General features: G+C 42.4%; 1 protein-coding gene across 1 annotated transcript in view; it reads right to left on the reverse strand.

Annotated features, from left to right (window-relative positions):
- LOC147711417 (polycystin-2-like protein 1) overlaps positions 1-19,203 on the reverse strand; it is a 3,079,390-nt gene that overhangs the window by 2,945,796 nt on the left and 114,391 nt on the right. Inside the window, 1 exon segment of the mRNA XM_086920165.1 lies at positions 1,768-1,881. Within this exon segment, the coding sequence (XP_086776291.1) occupies positions 1,768-1,881 (114 nt within the window).

Genomic DNA, 19,203 nt, shown 5'->3' on the forward strand with positions numbered 1-19,203 from the left:
TTCAGAAAATACTTGCTGACAACTGGAATATCCTTAAATCTGATAACATAGTAGGTCCCCTTCTCAATGACAGACCTCAAATCAGCTACAGAAGAGGTAGAAACCTACGTGACATCCTGGTAAAGGGGGACATCACAGCAAAGAGACAACACATACAGGGCCTCAAAGGCTTCTATCCCTGTGGCCACTGTAAGGCCTGCAAAACTAGTGTGATGGTGAAAACCATTGAGATTCCAGGTAGAAAAGAACAAAGGACAATTAAACAGTTTTTGACATGTAATACCAATTTTGTGGTGTACGTGTTGGAATGTCCGTGTAAACTCCGATACGTGGGCAGTACTACCTGTATGGCTAAAAAACGGGTACAAGAACACCTCAGAGCCATAACACACGTAGATGTGAGATATCCTATTGCACGCCATTTCCAAGAGTTCCATCAATCCAACAACTCCTTCCTACGATACTATGCCATTGAGCAAGTCAATATAGGTAGAAGGGTGGCAATCGGGAACTGGCTCTCAGGAAGAAAGAGTCGAAATGGATAATGGAGCTCGAAACTAAATTCACTGGGGGTCACAATCTCGATGAGGAGCTTGCTAGACACCTTCACGAGGAGTGATCTTACATCTCCCTCTGTAGATTCTCCTTCTAGTCAGGAGTTCATGTTTTCATTCATCTTAGATGCTAAGTTGATAGGTTCAAAATGAAGTAGATTTCATAGCAATTATGTGTGGTAGAACTGTAAAAATGTTATAACTCTTTATGAGCAAGATTTTATCGAAGAGATTTTAACTGCTGTTTTATGTGTGTTTTTTGTAGGAAACTTGGGAACAAGAAATCTCTTCCGTCACAGTCACCCCACGGTCTTTTGACCCTTTCCTTTTATTTGGATGAAAGACACCTTCACCTGTATGAAAGTTGTACTTTATTTCACCTAGAACTGCACTCTATACCTGTTGGTATGGTCTTGTTTTTGCTCAGTTTTTTGAGGTAGAAAATGATGACTTGTATGAATGATACATGAAAAATATAGTCCTCTGGCACTAGACCGATAGGATATCATTTGTGAAGCGTTAACTCCTCACTGTATAATTTTGGGTAATTGCACCGTAGAAACCCGATATGACTCTAAGGCACTAGACCGAATTTAGAGAAACATGTGTTTATATATGCAAATGTTACTTGTAAATATTGATTTCTGTCTGCACAGTAAGACTGCACAGAACAAATGTTTTGTTTTGTTATAGCATATAGCATTACCCCACTAGAAGATGGCGGTACCATTCAGTGAGGAAAACACCTTTGCTTCACTTTTGTAAGTCACCTTTTCAATGTTCACTTCTGTGCATAACAAGCCACACAAGCCAGGGTGGTTCACGTGTGATCAAGGCACATTATCGTGTCGAAACGCGTAGCGTGTAAGATGGAAATAAACCTTTTGTGCTAACTTTGGATTCCTGAGTGCGCATTTTGTTGCTTTGAAGCAATCCCTGGATTTAATTGAAATCGGCTTCGGTGGTCCGCCGATCTCTATGCACCACCTGGCTCGGGAGGAAGAATCCCAGCAGGACCCTGCTTTTGTTTTGAATATATATATATGTATATACATAAATAGGTGGATAGACATCATGTTTTTATATTACCCATATGTTAGTCGCCAAAATCTCACAACTGGAATCACTCCCACAAGAGTTAACAGTGCCCCTGCTATCTTGCCTCACTCCGAATCACACCTATAGGGTTTAATATATTATAACCATTACTTACATAAGCATATATCAACCAAAAACATCAGGTATACAAGCAGCTCTCTCAATGTTGTTTTGACGTAAAGCTCTCGATTTTCAGATGTGTCTTCTGTAAGCGTTGTTCCCCAAAGTCCTGTCAAAGGAAATTGTAGTTTATAAAAAAACAAGAACATGCACTGGGAAATGTGTCCATAACACAGTGAAACTGAATTTTCAAAATTAGCTGTAGAGCACACAGTAGATCAATTCCTGTGTTATTTATAGAAGTGTGAATTTTAAATATTCATTTTGCATTTGAACGCACATTGCAACATCCTTCTTTTATATAATGTGATTTGACAATACTACCTTAAAAATCCAGATTCAGAAGGAATTTGCTATTACATGCTATTAAAAGTGACGTCTCCAATGTAGTTCGAAATATCATCTTCAAACATATAGTCAGATATAAATATTGTCTCTTGAATATAATTTAACAAAATGCAACATTTTCTATTATTAACCCCAATGAGGAGATACTGCTATAAACGATACTCCGGGCTCTATGTGTATGTCAGATGGTATTCTGCTAAAGGCATTCTGAAGCTAAAATCCATAATCAATCATAAATTTAGAATTTAGAATTTTAGTTAAAAAAAAGTGAAACTATTTTGCTGTGCGATATTTTTCGCCTTAATATAAGCAGAAACAAAATGTTGCCATAACTACGAATGTATACCTGGTCAACGAGCAAATGAGTTAACGAATACACAAGTGGTCATCCGTATGCATATATGAAGACTATTGAATGATTGAATGCAGGGACAATGAGTAACACTAATAAACTGCAAGCTCCACCTACAATTTTCCGAGCAAAAGTAATACATTTTGCAGAATTACAGACACTCCCATTGTTCTCAGCATTTCAACTCTTAGTGACCATACTCTTTAAACACTGTTTTCAATTCACCTATTTATTTTCTGAACGAAACCCAATGTGAACACATCTGTTAAGGAGAATATGAAACATACAGAAACCCAACCCCAGCCAGCAGTGGGTATTGGAACAGTATATTTAATGAAAGATCAATACATGTTTATAGGGTAGAACTCTATGATTTGTGGCAGCAGAGGAGACTTCCTGCCTCTCATTGCAGCTGAAGTATTTCAGCTGTACCAAGTAACCCCCTCCTGGGACGGGTTACATGATAATGACAAAAAGCATGGGCACGTTGTGACCCATTCATTTCCCCTCCCTCCCCCCTCCAACCATACCGGAGTTCGCGAGTAAAAAAAATCCCCAGAAGATTTGCGGCGCAGGACAGTGAAGAGGAGGTGGTGGAGTTGGCGTCATTGTTGTTCTTGAGGTGGAAGTTCAGGTCCTCGAGGAGGATGTAGTCCATGGAGGCGAGTGCGTGGGTGCTGGCGAGGTCGGCAATGGAGTCGCTGAAAAGGGCCCAGGGTCCAGGAGGTGTCTAGATGAGTGTTCCTCTGAGGGTGGTGTTGGGGTCGGTGTGGATCCGGAAGTGAAGGTGTTCGGCGGAGTTGGGGGAGTCATCTGTGAGGGTGTGGACCTGGAGGGTAGACTTGTGGACGATGGCTATTCCTCCTCTTTTTCTGTCTTTGTTCCCTTGTATTATCAGTCATGGATCATTCGGGCAACCAGCCCTACAACACCATTAAAAGTTCTTTTTATTTATATTTGCTGTTCAAAATATGCACTGGCAAGGGCTGACAATACAGATTTGGGTGACTGCTTATTTTTGTACCACCTAGGACATCAAAATAATGAGGTGGCAACCCTAATCATAAAACTGGAAGTTTGTTGCAAGATCAGCACATTTATTTCCTCCACCCTGATCCCTGGTTAATGGCATAATAGCAATAGTTTAGCATATCTGAAACTATACGCCAGGGCTTTAAGTGGGCCAGGTCTCACAGGGTCTAAGCTCCAGCAGTTTTTTAAAGGAGGCCTCAAAACAGGTCTCTAGCGGGCTCTGTTTCGTGCACTGGCACTGGCGGTCCATTTTTTACTGGACTGCAGTGACAGCGGCACATCGATGTGCGCATGCGCACTCTGCTCACTTCTCACTAGTGGAGAAGTTAAAGTATGATGTAATGCCAGGTGAGCATTGTAGGGGAAGGAAAATCCTTTAAAGAGAGTCATTTTCTCTCTGGACTTCCCTTCTCTTTTTGAAACGCAGGAACAGCAACATCGTCGTGGCCAGGGCTTTATGTGGAAGCTTTTTCAATATTATATACAGGCAATAGTTGCTGCTTGCTTATCATTTACAACTAACAACCATTGGCAAAGCCATTAGTCTTGACTTGTAGGTATGTTACTTGTTGTATCATATATCTGCAAAAAAACAAGTCTGTCGGCACACTATGCTAAGCACAGATTTTTACCCTATGTATTTGTAAGCCATACCTTTAATTAAATAGGCCACACCCTTTTGAAAGACCTCCCAGTTTTTTAATCCCACTTAAAGCCCTGCCGTACGCCATTGTCAATAACATACTGAGTTACTTCAAGTGTCTGGGAATGTCCCCTGCGTTCAGACAACTGACTCCTCATTCTCGCCCTTCACTTTCACACTCACAGCAATCACAATGCCCTCACACTGATCACCATGCACTCATACCAGTCACCCGCTTACCCTGCACTCACAGTGATCACTCTGCACTCACAATGCACTTGCGCTGTTCACCCTGTACCTCACCGTGCTGTCACATGAGCACACTACTCAACCTACAATCATGTGAACTTCACTCACCTGTCCCCCTCACTGCTCAATCTGCAATCTCATTCATATAAGCCTATCACTAATCATACATTCATTTGTCCCACTCTGCACTTACATCCGCACCCAAATTCATGTGGTCACCTCACTCACACTGCACTCACACGTCCCACCCTCCTCTCACACTGTCACATCGCTCACCGTGCACTCACATGGGCACCCCTGCCACCCACACAGTGCAGAGGTTTAATGTGCCTGCTACAAAGAACATGTACCAAGCAGATCACTGAACTGACTGTGAGTAAACAATGAGTAGTGCTATATAAAAAATGAAATATATGCCAGAAAGGTGCTATAGAGAAATTAGGTGCATCGTTGGTGAGTGGTAGTGAGGATATTCATGGAGGAGGAAGAAATAGGGGAGGGGTGCCAAAAAAGACTGTTGCACTGTGTGCGACCATTGCTAGGGCCAGCCCTGGCTGGGAGTGTTAGCCCCCACCCAAAGTTCGGGTCTAGTTGCGCCCCTGTACACAAGTATGGGCATGTCATGCCCCATCAAGGTTTTCACCCTAAATTACAAAAGGACACATTTACATGCACTGCAATCCAGACTTTCAGGGGACCCCTTGATAGAGACAGCTCTGTTTTGGCCCTAATGGCCTGGAATAATTCCTAAACAGATTCTTGTAAATACCATTTTGTTTAATTTCTTTTTAATGTGATTGATGTGAGGAAGTCTATTACTATTTACAGAGAAATGTGTTTGTTTCATGCAACAACTATAAAAAGTTTCTTTTAGATCCAAGCGGTTCCTCACATATGAGAAAATTTGAGGATATCACAGATATTATTCGCTGTAAAATTAGAGGGCTGCTGCTTTGTTACAACAGTGAAAACACATCACTATCTCTGAATATTAGATGTAAACGCTTTTAGAATTTCGACCACAGTGCCTGTGCACCGTTAGTAGCCTGGCTAAAGAGGGTATGGCAGAGCTAAAAGTAAATCATTTAAACTCAAACCTTTATTGAACAGGGGCCCACAAAATAGTTTTGGCCCATAGCACCCAAAATCCTTAACATGTCCCTGCCACCACAAAGTCTGTCAGACAACATTGCTCTGAAGTAAAATAGACATAATTAATTTCATATTAGTTCTATTTTTATTTAAACATAAGCCAGTTGTAATCCCACTGCTTAAGGCAAGCAACTTATCGTACCACTAAAGAATTCTCAATTAGGTGTTCATTCAGCGCCCCCTCTGTGGACTTTCAACCTTGTCTTCAGATCCATAACATTATAATGCTGCCTAAAACGTTTGGTAATGATTTCTAGAGAAGAACTGTTTCTCGTGTACATCTCTGAGCTAGGGAGTGCTAGAAAAATCTGACAACACTGTCTCCCTTACAGTCCCTGTTTTGGCTGAAAATGTCTGCAGAGTATTCAGCTTTGAGAGAAACTTCTATCAAAACTCTCTTGCCTTTCAGCTCGTCCTATTTATGCGAGAATGGGTTCTCAGCACTTGCGGTATTAAAGACTAAGTACCGTTCAAGACTGGATGTGGAGCACAACCTGGGGATGGCAATACCAACAATCCATCCACAGATGAACAGTCTCTGCCGAAAAAAAGGCACAACCATCACATATATGTTGGTGGTGTTATTATCAATCTATGTCATGTGTAAAACAAAGCATCCCAGTTAAAACAATTTGCGCACAGTTTATCTTGGGAAATGGTGTTTGGAGCAGAGTAATAAGCCTCTGTCATTTCACCACACCCATTCACAAACCTGCAGTTTACTAAACATTCTTATTGTGTTGAACATTATTTGCTCAATATGGCCCGGGCTATGAGTGTGCCGGTCAATTATGTAGTGTACCAGATTACAGAAATTTCTGTCAGGTGATGGGGGGGCCCAACATCTAAAACAATTCAGCTGGGGAGGCTCAACCTACTAAAGTTTGAAGACCTCTGAGCTAGAACCTAATTTTACTTGATAAAGTCTGCCTAAATCACGTCTGATTTGCAATTATTTGCAGACAGCTTTTTTCAAAGACACTTGGTTGCATACTTAATATGGGATGAATGGATTGCAATGGAATGGAGAAACACAGAAGCAAAGATCTAACTAAACACACAGATGCACAACCTTAATTTTGTGTCAAAATATTGTCAGCCATTAACTTTGTTTCAGTAATATTGTGATGTAACTTATATCATGGCATCTTTCTTCACAGGCCAGGATATTGTTTTTCACAGATTTTTAAATATTGTTGTATTTTACATTGTGAATTTAAATGTCATTGTACATGATGTCATTTATTATGGTTTTGTTTAAGTTATTGATTGTAAATATTTTTTTTAAATATATGTTGTATATTATTTTGATTTTAAGTGTTTTAAGTGTTGGGTTAGTAAAGAAATTGGTTGGGAAGTGTTTTTTAAAAAAAACAATCTATTTGTTTTTATATTGAAAATAGTTTTAAAAAGATGTCATTTTTTGTTTAATCTGTAGGTATATTGTTTAGTGATTTTGTGTTCTTTTTCAATTAGTTATCAAATAATTATAAAATAGGTGTAGAATTGTGTTTTGAGATTATTTAATGTTATATTTGTAAATAGCTGTTACTGTTTTTTATTTTAATGCTATTAATATTATATTTGTATTTTAAATGTTACATATTTGTGGATGCTTTTTAATCCCATATGTTATTTAACATTTTTGTAAGTGTACATGGTTAGATATTTCAATCGTAAGAAATTTGGTTTGAATTTAATGTGAATGGGTTTTTTTAATCAGATTTTTATTAGTTTGATAGAATGTGATTAAAAATATGAATGTTAAATGTAACCCCTCCCTCACTCGCACAGTCCAACACGCTACCCAATGTGGTTTTTGTTCATTTATTTATTTATTTATTTGTTTATTTAAAGAGTTTTATATTGCGCTGGCTAGACCAGGAGGTATCAGAGCGCTTTACATGAGAATCAACAATGTAACAGAAAAATTTCAACAATTACACAATAAATCCCAGAAAAATAGGCAGTACAATTAGGAGAGGAGAGAGAGGAGAGAGAAAATTCGTGGAGGGGGCAGGGGAGGTGAGAAAGAGAGGATAAGAGAAGAGACAATAAGGAGAGACGAAAAGAAAGTCTGTCTAAAGACCGACTAAAGACTGACTGGGTAGGTGAGGACCAAGGAGGAATCCATGCCCATCTCACCTATAGCTAAACCAGGAAGCTCCATCGGGCATCAGACTAAAAAGTTCTGTCTCAATACTTTGAGAGAGGGGAGAAGGAGAGACATAAATAGAGGGAGGATGCAGGAGGAGACGACAAGAGGGACGAAAGGAAGTGCAACAATGTGGTTTGACAGTGTAACAGAAAAAGATCAACAATTACAACATTACATCAGACAATCAGCAATACATTAGGAGAGGAGAGAAAGGAGAGAGAAAGGAAGTGGGGGGTAGGTGAGGTGAGAACGTGAGGATAAGGGAAGAGACAACCGTAGAGACGAGAGGAAGTCTGTCTAAAGACCGACTGGGTAGGTGACGACCAAGGAGGGAATCCACAGCCCGTCTCCCCTATAGCTAAACCAGGTAGCTCCATCGGGCATCAGACAAAGGTGTTCGGTCTCAAGTGTCGAGGGAAGAGGATCGCAGAAAAACAGGATGGGAGGGTGATACGGCAGAGAGACAAAGGAAAGTCTGTCCAGAGACCTGCTGGGTATGTGATGGTCGAGGGGGAAATCCCAAAACCCATCTCCTCTATAGCTATCATGTAGCTCCACCGGGCTTTGGCCAAATAGCTAGGTCTCAATGAGAAACATTAAATGACATGGAGGGCAAAATAAATGGAGCGTAGAGGGGAGGGAACAGGGAAGGTGAGAAAGGGTGGATATGGGAAGAGACAACAAGGAGAGACTAAATGAAATCTGTCTAAAGGCCGACTGGGTAGGTGACGACCAAGGAGGGAATCCATGGCCCATCTCCCCTATAGCTGAACCAGGTAGCTCCATCAGGCATCAGACAAAAAAGTTCAGTCTCAATACATTGAGAGACGGAAGAAGTAGAGATATAAATAGAGGGGGGAAGCGGGAAGAGACGACAGGAGAGACGAAAGGAAGTCTGACTAAAGCCCGACTGGGTAGGTGACGTCCAAGGAGGGAATCCCCGACCTGTCTCCCCTATAGCTAAACCAGGTAGCTCCATCTGGCATCAGACAAAATAGCTAGTTCTCAAATGACGCGGGAAATTCACAGGTAAACAAGGTGGGGACTAGGGCAAGGACAGGTTGGGCAAAGGTTAGTAACAGAAAAGAGGAGAAGAGTAGAGCAGGGAAGGGAAGGGGGTAGGTAGTTCGGTAAAAAGTTCCCCTGGATCTGCTGCGAGGCATTCAGAAAGCAGGTCCTTTTCTTCACAGGTGCCATCTTGAGGTTAAAACGCCGGGTGAGAGTTACGCCAGAAGTCTTGTGTCGTCAATCACCAGGCAGGGCGGCATCGCGGACACGTTTCGGCTTTTCAAATGAGCAAGAGATGTAGAAGTCAACAAAGAACCTATTGTTAAAGAAGGTCTTAGAGTGGGCAACGAAAGTCAGGAATGCACCTCTCCAACATACCAGTAAAAGAGAGTTAAGTTGTAAATAATATGAAGTTGTAGCACCGCAAATTAAAAGTCACGTGGGTCTTCAATGAACAACAATACTACTGTGATGTCACTCTCAACATATCGGGGGTGGCTAAAACAATGTGTAAGCAATAAAGTTTTGTGGCACCGCCATCTTAAAGTCATGCACTGTGGGGCGATCAAGAATGTCTTCAAACCTCGTCATTTTGGATTCAGGCATTGATCGGAAAAGGATCCACAAAGAAGCTGCATGCAGGCCAATCTGATAAACACACTCTCCAGAGCTGCAGAGAGTTCAATTTAGAGTGGGAACAGTAAATGTGAACCCTCCGAACCCCCCAACCCGTAAGACAGTTTCTACATTGCTCTTAAATGTGGAGTGGGAACAATTAATTTGATGACACCAAAGTCAAACACTTTCCCCAGTTTGGTTAGGTTTGGCGAGACAATAGTTTAAAACATGTAACCCATAAAAGACAATAAAAAGAATCAACATCAATGAACACTTTTATAAAGAATAGATCTCGTAAAGCCCATGTTAAGAAATGTCCCAGGCTGCATACATTAAACAATAAAACATATAAATAACACTTCAATATAGTACATCAATCTAGAATCATTGAGCTCCTCATTCTCACCACACTGTTTAAAAACCAAGCAACATGATAAGAGAGAAACCGTTAGCTCACCACTTTAGGGCTCCAGGTACCAGGCAGCCACAGAGCCCACACTCGCGCTAGGAGACGCCATCATTTTCCTGCGCCCGGAGGCGCTAAAAGGCACTTGCGGCTCCCGCTCCACGGGAACCGCTAGCTCACCACTTCAGGACTCCAGGTCCCAGGCAGCCACAGAGCCCTCACTCGTGCCAGGAGGTGCCATCATTTTCCCGTGCCCGGAGGCGCTAAAAGGCCATCGCGGCTCCCGCTTTGAAGGACGCGCGGCTGAGCTGTAGGCCAGATGGATAGCACTGTTGTGCCAATTGGGGAGGTTTGTCAGAACCTTCCAACTATTCATCTCCCACCAGAGTCCACACCATACGTAGTTGTGTTGGGTAATGTTCCGCCTCTCCGCACAGGCACGTCTGAAGATTATAGTAATTTAAAGAACAAGGTACTTCACTGGTTAACAACTAATACCTCCGTAGGCTCCAGTGTAGACCGCAGTATTCTTATGATACATCGAGAGGCATGGGTTGGCAGCTCTAAAAAGGTGGTGATTGTGTTATAGTCAACTTCAACAGGGCAGCAGTGGCAGAAATAATTATCATGTGTTGACCAAGTGGGCCAATTATTTCATTAGTCTCTAATACAGGCTTTACCCCTGGGTTTCTTTTATAGAGTTGAACGCTATGGGTATGAAATGGGGAATACAGATAGGGAACCTTTTCAAGACAGATGGCCACATAAAACCCCTGTAGGTAATAATTATGGATATTCATATCCACTTCGCAAGACAAGTAATCAATGGGGTTCTCATGCAAATTTTGTTGTGCCTCCCCCACTAGCATTAACTAATAGATTTTCTATGCTATCGGGGTTGGAGAAATGTGATATGCTATCGGGGTTGGAGGAATGTGATTGACTGGAAACTCCAGATGGGTCTGCAGTAGAGCCGAGGTACCAACAGAAGGCTAATTTGAACCTGATGACTGAGCCAGATACTATTTCCCTGACTCCCCCTCTTTTACCACCAATTGAGCTGACATCCCCCGAAATGGCCGGTAATGTCATATCCTGGAATGTAGCAGGTTTGGCGGAAAAGTTCCGGGAGCCTTTGTGGCATCAGTTCATTAGGCAATTCTCTGCAATCTGCCTACAAGAGACCTGGCTAGTGGATTGTAACCTGTTTCTGGAGGGTTTTAAACATAATTTTGTTCCTGAAATCCCCTCAAGTAGTGGTAGAGCCAAAGGACGTTTGGTCATCTATATATCTCTGGCTATTGACTGCCTGGTGCAAATATGCCCTACCAACTCACAGGACTTTCAGGCTATCGCATTTAAAAAGGGGAATAACATAATGACCTTGATCAACTTTTATAATCTACCAAATGGTAAAAAGGAGGGTAACATTACTCAACTGAGTTACTATCTAAGGAAGCTATGTGACCTAAGCTTTTACGCCTTGATGGTGCTGGGAGATTTTAATATCCACCCCTGTGGCGACCCTAAGACCATGAATATGGGCGATATGGGATGTCACAGAATGAGAGGGTATCACTACGAACACTCTTTGCAGGGGGACAAATTAAATAATGTAGTCAATGAATTTGACTTGTTGTCACTGATGTCCCTTTCTGCTACAAATAGTAAAACCTTGATTCCTACCTTTAAAGGGAGAGGCACTGGGTCTTTCATAGACCATATTTTAGTCTGCACACTAACTCAGTCCCTTTTCAAGAGGTTTGTTATCAAAGATATAGGTTATAGTGACCACAATCCTCTTTGTGTACATTTTTGTGGCGTGTTTCTATCCTGCAAGCCTAGGGTTGGGGGAAAATGAAATATGAGGCCTACAGACGGTGAGCGTCGTCTTAAATGGTCACAGATAGATCCAGATGCTATTTACAGGGAAGTGAGAGACATATGCGCATCTGAACTTGCCCTCTGCGTTCACCTGGAGAGCTTGCCAAGGAACGTCCTTAGTGCTTTTAGTTCTATCACATGTAAAGCGGGGGAACTTTTGAGAGCCCCAGCTTGTAGGGTCTCTGACCACAACCCAAGATGGTTTGATTCCTCTTGCTCGCAAGCAGCACGTAAGTTAAAAGAGGCCCTGGAAAACGTGCCAAGGAACCCCACTTACATTTTGGCCTGTCGAACAGGATATAAACAGGCCCTAGTTAAACATAAGAGAGTATTAAAGGAGGAGACATGGAGGGAGTTGGTGGAGTCTAGCACTTTGAGAAATGGTTCACGGTTTTGAGGCATTGTTAACAGACCACTTTTCTCTGAAGATGCAAGTAACACCCTTGGCTGTCACATCACAGTAGAGAAATGGGTGGCTCATTTCCAATTTATGTTTAAGGGCCACACAGACAATTCTGACTTACTATCCCAGACAGTAAATATGGTCCCTATGATTTTTGAGAGGACAGAGATAGAGTAGGGAATTGCAGGTTTATCGAGCAACAAGACTCCGGGCCCGGGGAGACTTCTCAGTAGGCTCCAAGAAGGTGCCCTCAACTCCTGTTTTTTTATACCTGGGGGTAGTGTTGAATGAGTGCCTGAAGTGGGGCCCCCTTATTCAAAGAAAGAAGGGGGAGTTCCCACGAACAGTTAGTGCAATCTTCAGCTTTGCTGCTAAGCTATGCTGAAAATTTATCAGGCGGAGGGTGTGTCATCTGCAAGCTATGGAATTGAAGTGTGGGGGTACACCACGGCAGATTCGCTACAGGTGGTAGAAAATCATTTTTTGAAGAGCCTGCTGGGAATGCCAACTGGCCTATCAAATCTGATAGCCCATGAAGAACTAGGGATTCCTTTCATATGTGACATTTTCGCCATGCACCCTTTAGTGTTCTGGTTTAAGTGCTGGCTTAACAAAGACCTAAAACTAACCCAGCAGATCCTGATGGACTGTATGTTCCTGGATCATATGTCCAGAATTCCTTGGCTGAAGTACGTTAAAGGCCACTTTTCAGAGCTGGGTCGCCCTGAACTCTTTTTAAAACCTTCAACTGTTACAAAAAAGGATGCTGAATCTGTTAAAGATGCATTTATTTCTAGAAGGAAGTTGGAAAGAGATGATCAGGAACTATGCAAACCTAGTGTTTGCAAATTTCTGACCCTAAAAACACGCCCATTTACAGAGCCATATCTTCTGGGGACACTGACCACCGATAAACGTTTTTTGCTGACTATGTTCCGCCTTGATTTTTTTTCATCTTTTATTTGCGGTGCCAAAAGGATGTAGCAAAGGTCAGGTGCTAGCACCCTGTGGCAGCGACAACCTGTCTCCACAGGATTTGCTTCACTTCATGTTCTTTTGCAAACATTATGAAGTCCCCCGGAGACATTTTTTATTCCCCCTTTTGAAGAGGCTTAATTTTAATCAGGTGCGTCCAGCACTTTTGTTCCTACAGTTGTTGAAACCTGATTGTCTAATTTTTATTGTAGGGTATCTGAAATCATTGATGAGAACTAGGGCTTGTCTAGAATATTAGCCAATTAAGGGGAAAGTGGCACCTATGGTTTTAGACATGATATCGGTGTGCCTTTCTTTCACGTGAATTCTTGATATTTATTCATTGTATTCGTAGTTCTTCCTTATGTTTTAAGACATGACTTTTATACTTTTTAATGTTTGTATTTAAGGAATGTGTATATTTACTGTGACTTTTATAGTTTACTTTTGTAAAACCGAATAAAGTTTATGAAATGAATGAAGAGATTCTGGTATCTGACAGAATCTACAAATACAGCAGAGCAGGCCTAGCTTGTCTAAAATTCTGATTAGCCAATCTTGGCTTTAAAAATCTTTTGAGCATACGAGAAAAAAAAGGACATATAAAAGAAAATGAAATAGTGTCTTGAACATATATACCATCTCATAAACAAGGAATACTATCTGTCTCATTGACCCATCACCTTGGGACTTGTAGCAGATAATGTATTAAATTAAACCTGAAATGGTTTACTACAAAACAATTAGCGATTGACATCCCGTAACTTAGGGATGGTTTCAGAGAAAGAGCAATTTGAGCCTAGACATAGGATCTGATAGAAGCCATGTGCTAGATTCCCTTTTCTCCCTTCTTAGAGTCAAATAGACTTTCTTAACCCAGGCTATGCCCCCCTTCCCCCGGGGGCGGCATAGCCTAGAACTGGTGGAAGTTTGAATGTGTCTAACCTTATTACAGATGGTAACAAAATATTTCAAACTATACGACTTTGATGCTCCATCATCCGGGCAGGTTAAGAACTCCCTAAACATTCTCTGAAGAACTAATGATAAAGTGTCTGGGAATAACCTTATACCATCAATTTTGTGAGCTTGATCTTTAGCAGTTTCTTGTCTGCAAAAAGTGTGAATAGTGGGTGCAGAGTTACGTGCCAGGAAAAAGTAGAACATAGGTGTTAGATCTGGGGGTCTCAAGTTGGCAGAGGTAAGTACCTTTGACCAAGTAGGGACCCTTGCTTCTAGTCAGGGTGAAGAAGTACACACTGTAGATAACCCCTGCTCACCCCCTAGGTAGCTTGGCACGAGCAGATAGGCTTATCCCCAAGGCAATGTGTTTAATATATGCACTCAACACTTACAATGACCCCAAATCCACCACAAACTGAGACCACACAGGTAAGTATATATAAAAATATAGCTTTATCTAGTTGCAGCAGTAAAAATCAGCAGTTACACGATGATGGCTCTTAATCATAAGGTTGCACTTAATCTTGATGGTTGCACTTGTATTATCAGGAAGTTCTTAATATAAAATAGTCTCAAGTCTCTTTAAATTTATCACCAAAAATAATGCCACTGAATTATAGGCCCAAAGTCAGCCCTTGACTCGTTATGCCCAAGCCCTGCTAGGGTGCCTCACCAAAGTCAGCCCTTCACTCGTTATGCCCAAGCCCTGCGAGGGCGCCTCACCGATTGCGCTGTTGCACACCACCTCGGCGAGAGAGGAGCCTCTCACCAAGCCCTGGACGGTCCCGTCAGCTCTCCGCCCGCTCTCGGCAATCCCGCGAGCGGCGGGGAGCAAGCTCAGCACTTCGAGCGGGGACAACAGGCCAGGGGCAGTCAACACTCGCGTTGCTCCCTCGGCGAGGACGGGTCACTCTTCCGAGGCTCCGGCGATCGTAACACGGCTTCCTGGGGCAGACCATAGAACAGCTTCAAGTATTTCTTTGTTTATTAAGAAGGACACTTACTGTGACCCCTTTCCTTGTAACATTGAATGCCTAGGTCCCAGTACTATTGGGTTAACCCTTCCATGTAATGTTATCCGAGCAGGTGCATACCTGCGAGGTGTTCTTGTAAATATATTTAATTTCTCCACAATGGTAGAGAGCGAAACATTGTCATACACGGAAGATTATATCAATCAGTTGATACAGGATAGATCTAACCAATTTCTATCATCAGACACACCAAATATTGATTACATGCTCAATGACAAAATAGCACGTCTAGAAAGACTAGAAAAAAATCTGATTAGGACTCGACTACATGGCCATCTATTGACCAAATACCTACAATCCAACATCAACCCAGTGGGACTCCAAATGAAGAACGAACCGGCAATATTAAGTGACATACCCAAATTCAAGGAGGGCTTTAGTTTTGTTGCTAACAACTGCTCCCGGCACTGGATGGTGCTGGGAGTGGTAACAGCAGCAGAACAAGGACAGGTGCTTCAACATGAAATTGCAGCTTTAAAGTCAGAGATTAGTAGAGATACCGCGTTATCTAATGCTAAGGAAGCCTTGGATCATCTTGCTAAAACTTTGAAAGAATTTGAAACAAATACCCAACAGAAAAAACTAGAGAAACTCTCCAAGGACATTAGGTACTACGAAAAGAAGAACACCTATCCTTATCTAAACGAGGATTATTACAAGCAGGATAACCAGGGCCGCTTCACAGGCAGAGGGAGAGGAGGTTATCGTGGTCCTAGGAACTACACCACATTTTCAGACTCCTCATACAGCACTGACAGTGATAACGATCAAGGAAGATCAAACACAGGATACGAATATCAAGGTGACTGGAATCAACCACAATTCCCTTTTCCTCCTTTTTTAGGGGAAGGTCAATGGCGACCACCGAGAGGCAGAGGGGGCAACTGGCAGAGAGGCACATTGTGTGGTCAGCACCCACCCAACCCCAATTAGGAAAGGGGGCAAGGGAAGCCCCAGAAGCAGGTCCATTTCCCACAAGAGAGCCATGGAGAGATAGCAACACGCAGGAAGGTCTACAGATGATAGAGAGATGATCCAACCCTTTGGTCAATATCTCCTCATACGCCTTGAAAGACAACAAGATAAACATTCTCAGCAAGGGCTTATCCTTTGTCCCCACTGCACATCCAAACCAGTTTGCCATCAAGGCAGAACTCATGAAGATTTTTCTGAAGATCCGACTGAGATACTTCTTCAGGAATAGTCCACCTTCCATAAATACATCTAATACTGGACTCAGAGTAACCTCAACTTTTGTACCACCATCAAGTACCATGACCAACCAAATTTTAGCTTATGAACATACGGTACTTAAGGATGTATGCAAGACCTTGGAAGTATACAAGCATAACAGGTTTAACGTTACACGGGAAGAAAAAGAAGCCCTCACAACGCTGAAAAACAATAAAGATATTGTTATCAAACCCGCCGATAAGGGGGGGGGGGCAATTGTGGTGCAGGGTGTTGAGAAGTATAAAGTGGAGATCCTCAAGCAACTTGGTGACGGGGTTAGCTACAGAAAAGTACGTAGCGATCCCTCTAAAGATCTGGCATTGGAGATCCTAAACCTGACAAAGGAAGGCAGGAGAAAGGCGTTTTGAGTAAACATGAATTTCGATACCTCAACCAGCATTACCCACGCCTACCAACAATATATACTCTACCGAAGATCCATAAGAGTATGCAAGAACCTCCAGGGCGGCCGATTGTGTCCGGATGCGGCTCTATTCTGGAACCGCTCTGTAAATACATCGACATGTTTCTCAAACCGATTGCTGAAAAAACAGATACTTACTAAAGAGACACTCTCCAGAACATTAATCTGGTGGATGGGTTGCAGTTTGACACTGATAAGCAATTGCTAGTTACTTGTGATATTGTGTCCTTTTATCCTAGCATCCCACAGACAGAGGCTCTCAACGTTATCCAACAAGTACTGGACAGACGGCCTGCACTTATGGCAGTACCTACAGAATTAATTATTGCTCTCCTGACTATTGCCATGATGAAGAACTTTTTAATTTTCCAAGGCTGCTTTTATCTACAGACCAAGGGCGTCGCGATGGGGGCAGTCTTCGCGCCGGACCTGGCCATCATCTATATGGATGATTTTGAACGGAAGCATGTTCTGAATGGAAACAACCCCTACCATAACCACGTCACATGATGGCGACGATACATCGATGATGTACTAATGCTTTGGACGGGCACTAAGGCAGAATTGGATTCCTTCCATAGCTGGCTAAACCAGCGGAGCAATGACATTCAGTTCACACTACATTCAGATAATAACCAAGTGGATTTCTTCGACATCACCATTTTCGAAGAAGATGAGAAGCTCTCCACGACCCTATACCGAAAACCAGCTGAGCGTAATATATTATTACGAAACAACAGCCACCACCCAGGGACAACTTACCGGTAGGCCAATTCTTGCGAATCTGTCGCAACTGTGTGTGCTATAGGATGCCATGAACAAGTGATACAGGCCCACAAGTTCGGATGCCCGGAGCAGCGAGTCGATCTTCTTGCGCTCACAATGTTATTTATGGCTCGAGCTCCCTTTAGTGGGCGTATGTCAATACCGCGCTCCTGCTGTCCCAACGCCTTAAAAGTATACACCTCAGCTCGACTAGAGTGCTGGAGCATGTTCCCTAAGTGAACATCCAAAAAACAGGCCAGTCTGTAGGCACAACTTTAAAATAAAATAATGACAGATGAATAAGCACAATTATGAACAGTATGTCTACAGGATAAGTTAACTAAGAGACACTCATGTCTTATTTGTGCTCTGCTGGGGCAAGAAAGAGGAGCATCGATGAGAGACAAGGACTCTTATGGCACATTGTGTTCTGATTAGTTGAAGTTGTGTTCGACTGCTATTCCTGGTGATTCATGGGAAAGATCGTTTTTTGTTAACTGTTGAAGCATCTGTAGTCAAAATAAAGAGCGAAAGATGAGCATAATCCTCGCCGCCAGTCCTGACATAAGATTGGGTGGGAGTTGTTATATACTGGTTTTTATATATATATATATATATGATCTCATCCCATGGCTAGTGTTAGACGCTGTTAAAAATGACATGCCCAAGTATTTTCCTTTCCCAAATCGCCACATAGAGCGCTGGAATGTTTCATGTGTCCCTTTTCAATGTATTAGTCGTTTTAACTTATTTATTCCAGAATTGTGCTTTAAATGCACTTTTGATTTAATCTATTTTTTAATTTTCACAGGATAGGAGAACCTCCTATCATATCCTTACTTGCGGGAAGGTTCCCTTGCGGAAATTCAGATCGGCTATTGCATCTGACTTTCAGCAGTGCCAGTTGAGGATGTGGGCGGAGACAATTGAGAAATTGGGCGGATGAAGTGGGTGGAGCCAGGGCGGAAGTGGGTGGAGCCTCAGAAAAATATTTGAGCACCTGGACTTCATATTTTACAAATTAAGCACTGACTAGGAGGGATGACTACTACAAAGAATCTGAAGATTTGAGTGCAAGACTGCTTGAGAGGGGTTATCCACATAGACTTATCAAAAGAGCACAGAAGAGGGCATGGTACAGTCCGCGTGAAGCACTCCTCATGGTACAGGACAAGAATGAAGAGAGTCTGGCGAGAATGATCTGTGTAACTACATATTGCTATTCGGAAGATTGTCAATAAACATTGGGCTTTGATTATGGATGACATCGATCAATGGTCTCCCCCGATGCATTCCTTCAAAAAGGCAAAAAGTATTAGGAACCATGTGGTCAGGTCCTTTCTGGACATTCCTGATTCACCGACACTACAAACTATGTGCAACCTGCCTGAGACAGTTGGACATTTCAGATGTGGACAGTGCAAGGCATGTAAAATGACTGTACAAACCAAACACTTTACATACAGACACCATAACATAGATCTTAAATCATTCCCGAACTGCAATACCAGCTGCGTAATTTATTGCATCACATGTCCATGTGGACTCATTTATGTAGGACAAACCCAGCAAAAGGTTGAGGCACGTATACTGCAACACTGCAGTAGAATAAGGTGTGACGTTCAGGGAGCACCTCTGGTCGAACACTTCAAAACAGCCAATCATGCACCGAAGAGTTAGAGTGGATTGTTCTAGAGAAAGTGTCCCTGGGCCCAAGGGGAGGTAATATTGGTTCCATTCTAAACCTTAGAGAAAGTAAATGGATGACCCGTCTGGATTCCATC

Source organism: Lissotriton vulgaris, chromosome 5 (genome assembly GCF_964263255.1).
Source record: "Lissotriton vulgaris chromosome 5, aLisVul1.2, whole genome shotgun sequence".
Taxonomy (NCBI): domain Eukaryota; kingdom Metazoa; phylum Chordata; class Amphibia; order Caudata; family Salamandridae; genus Lissotriton; species Lissotriton vulgaris.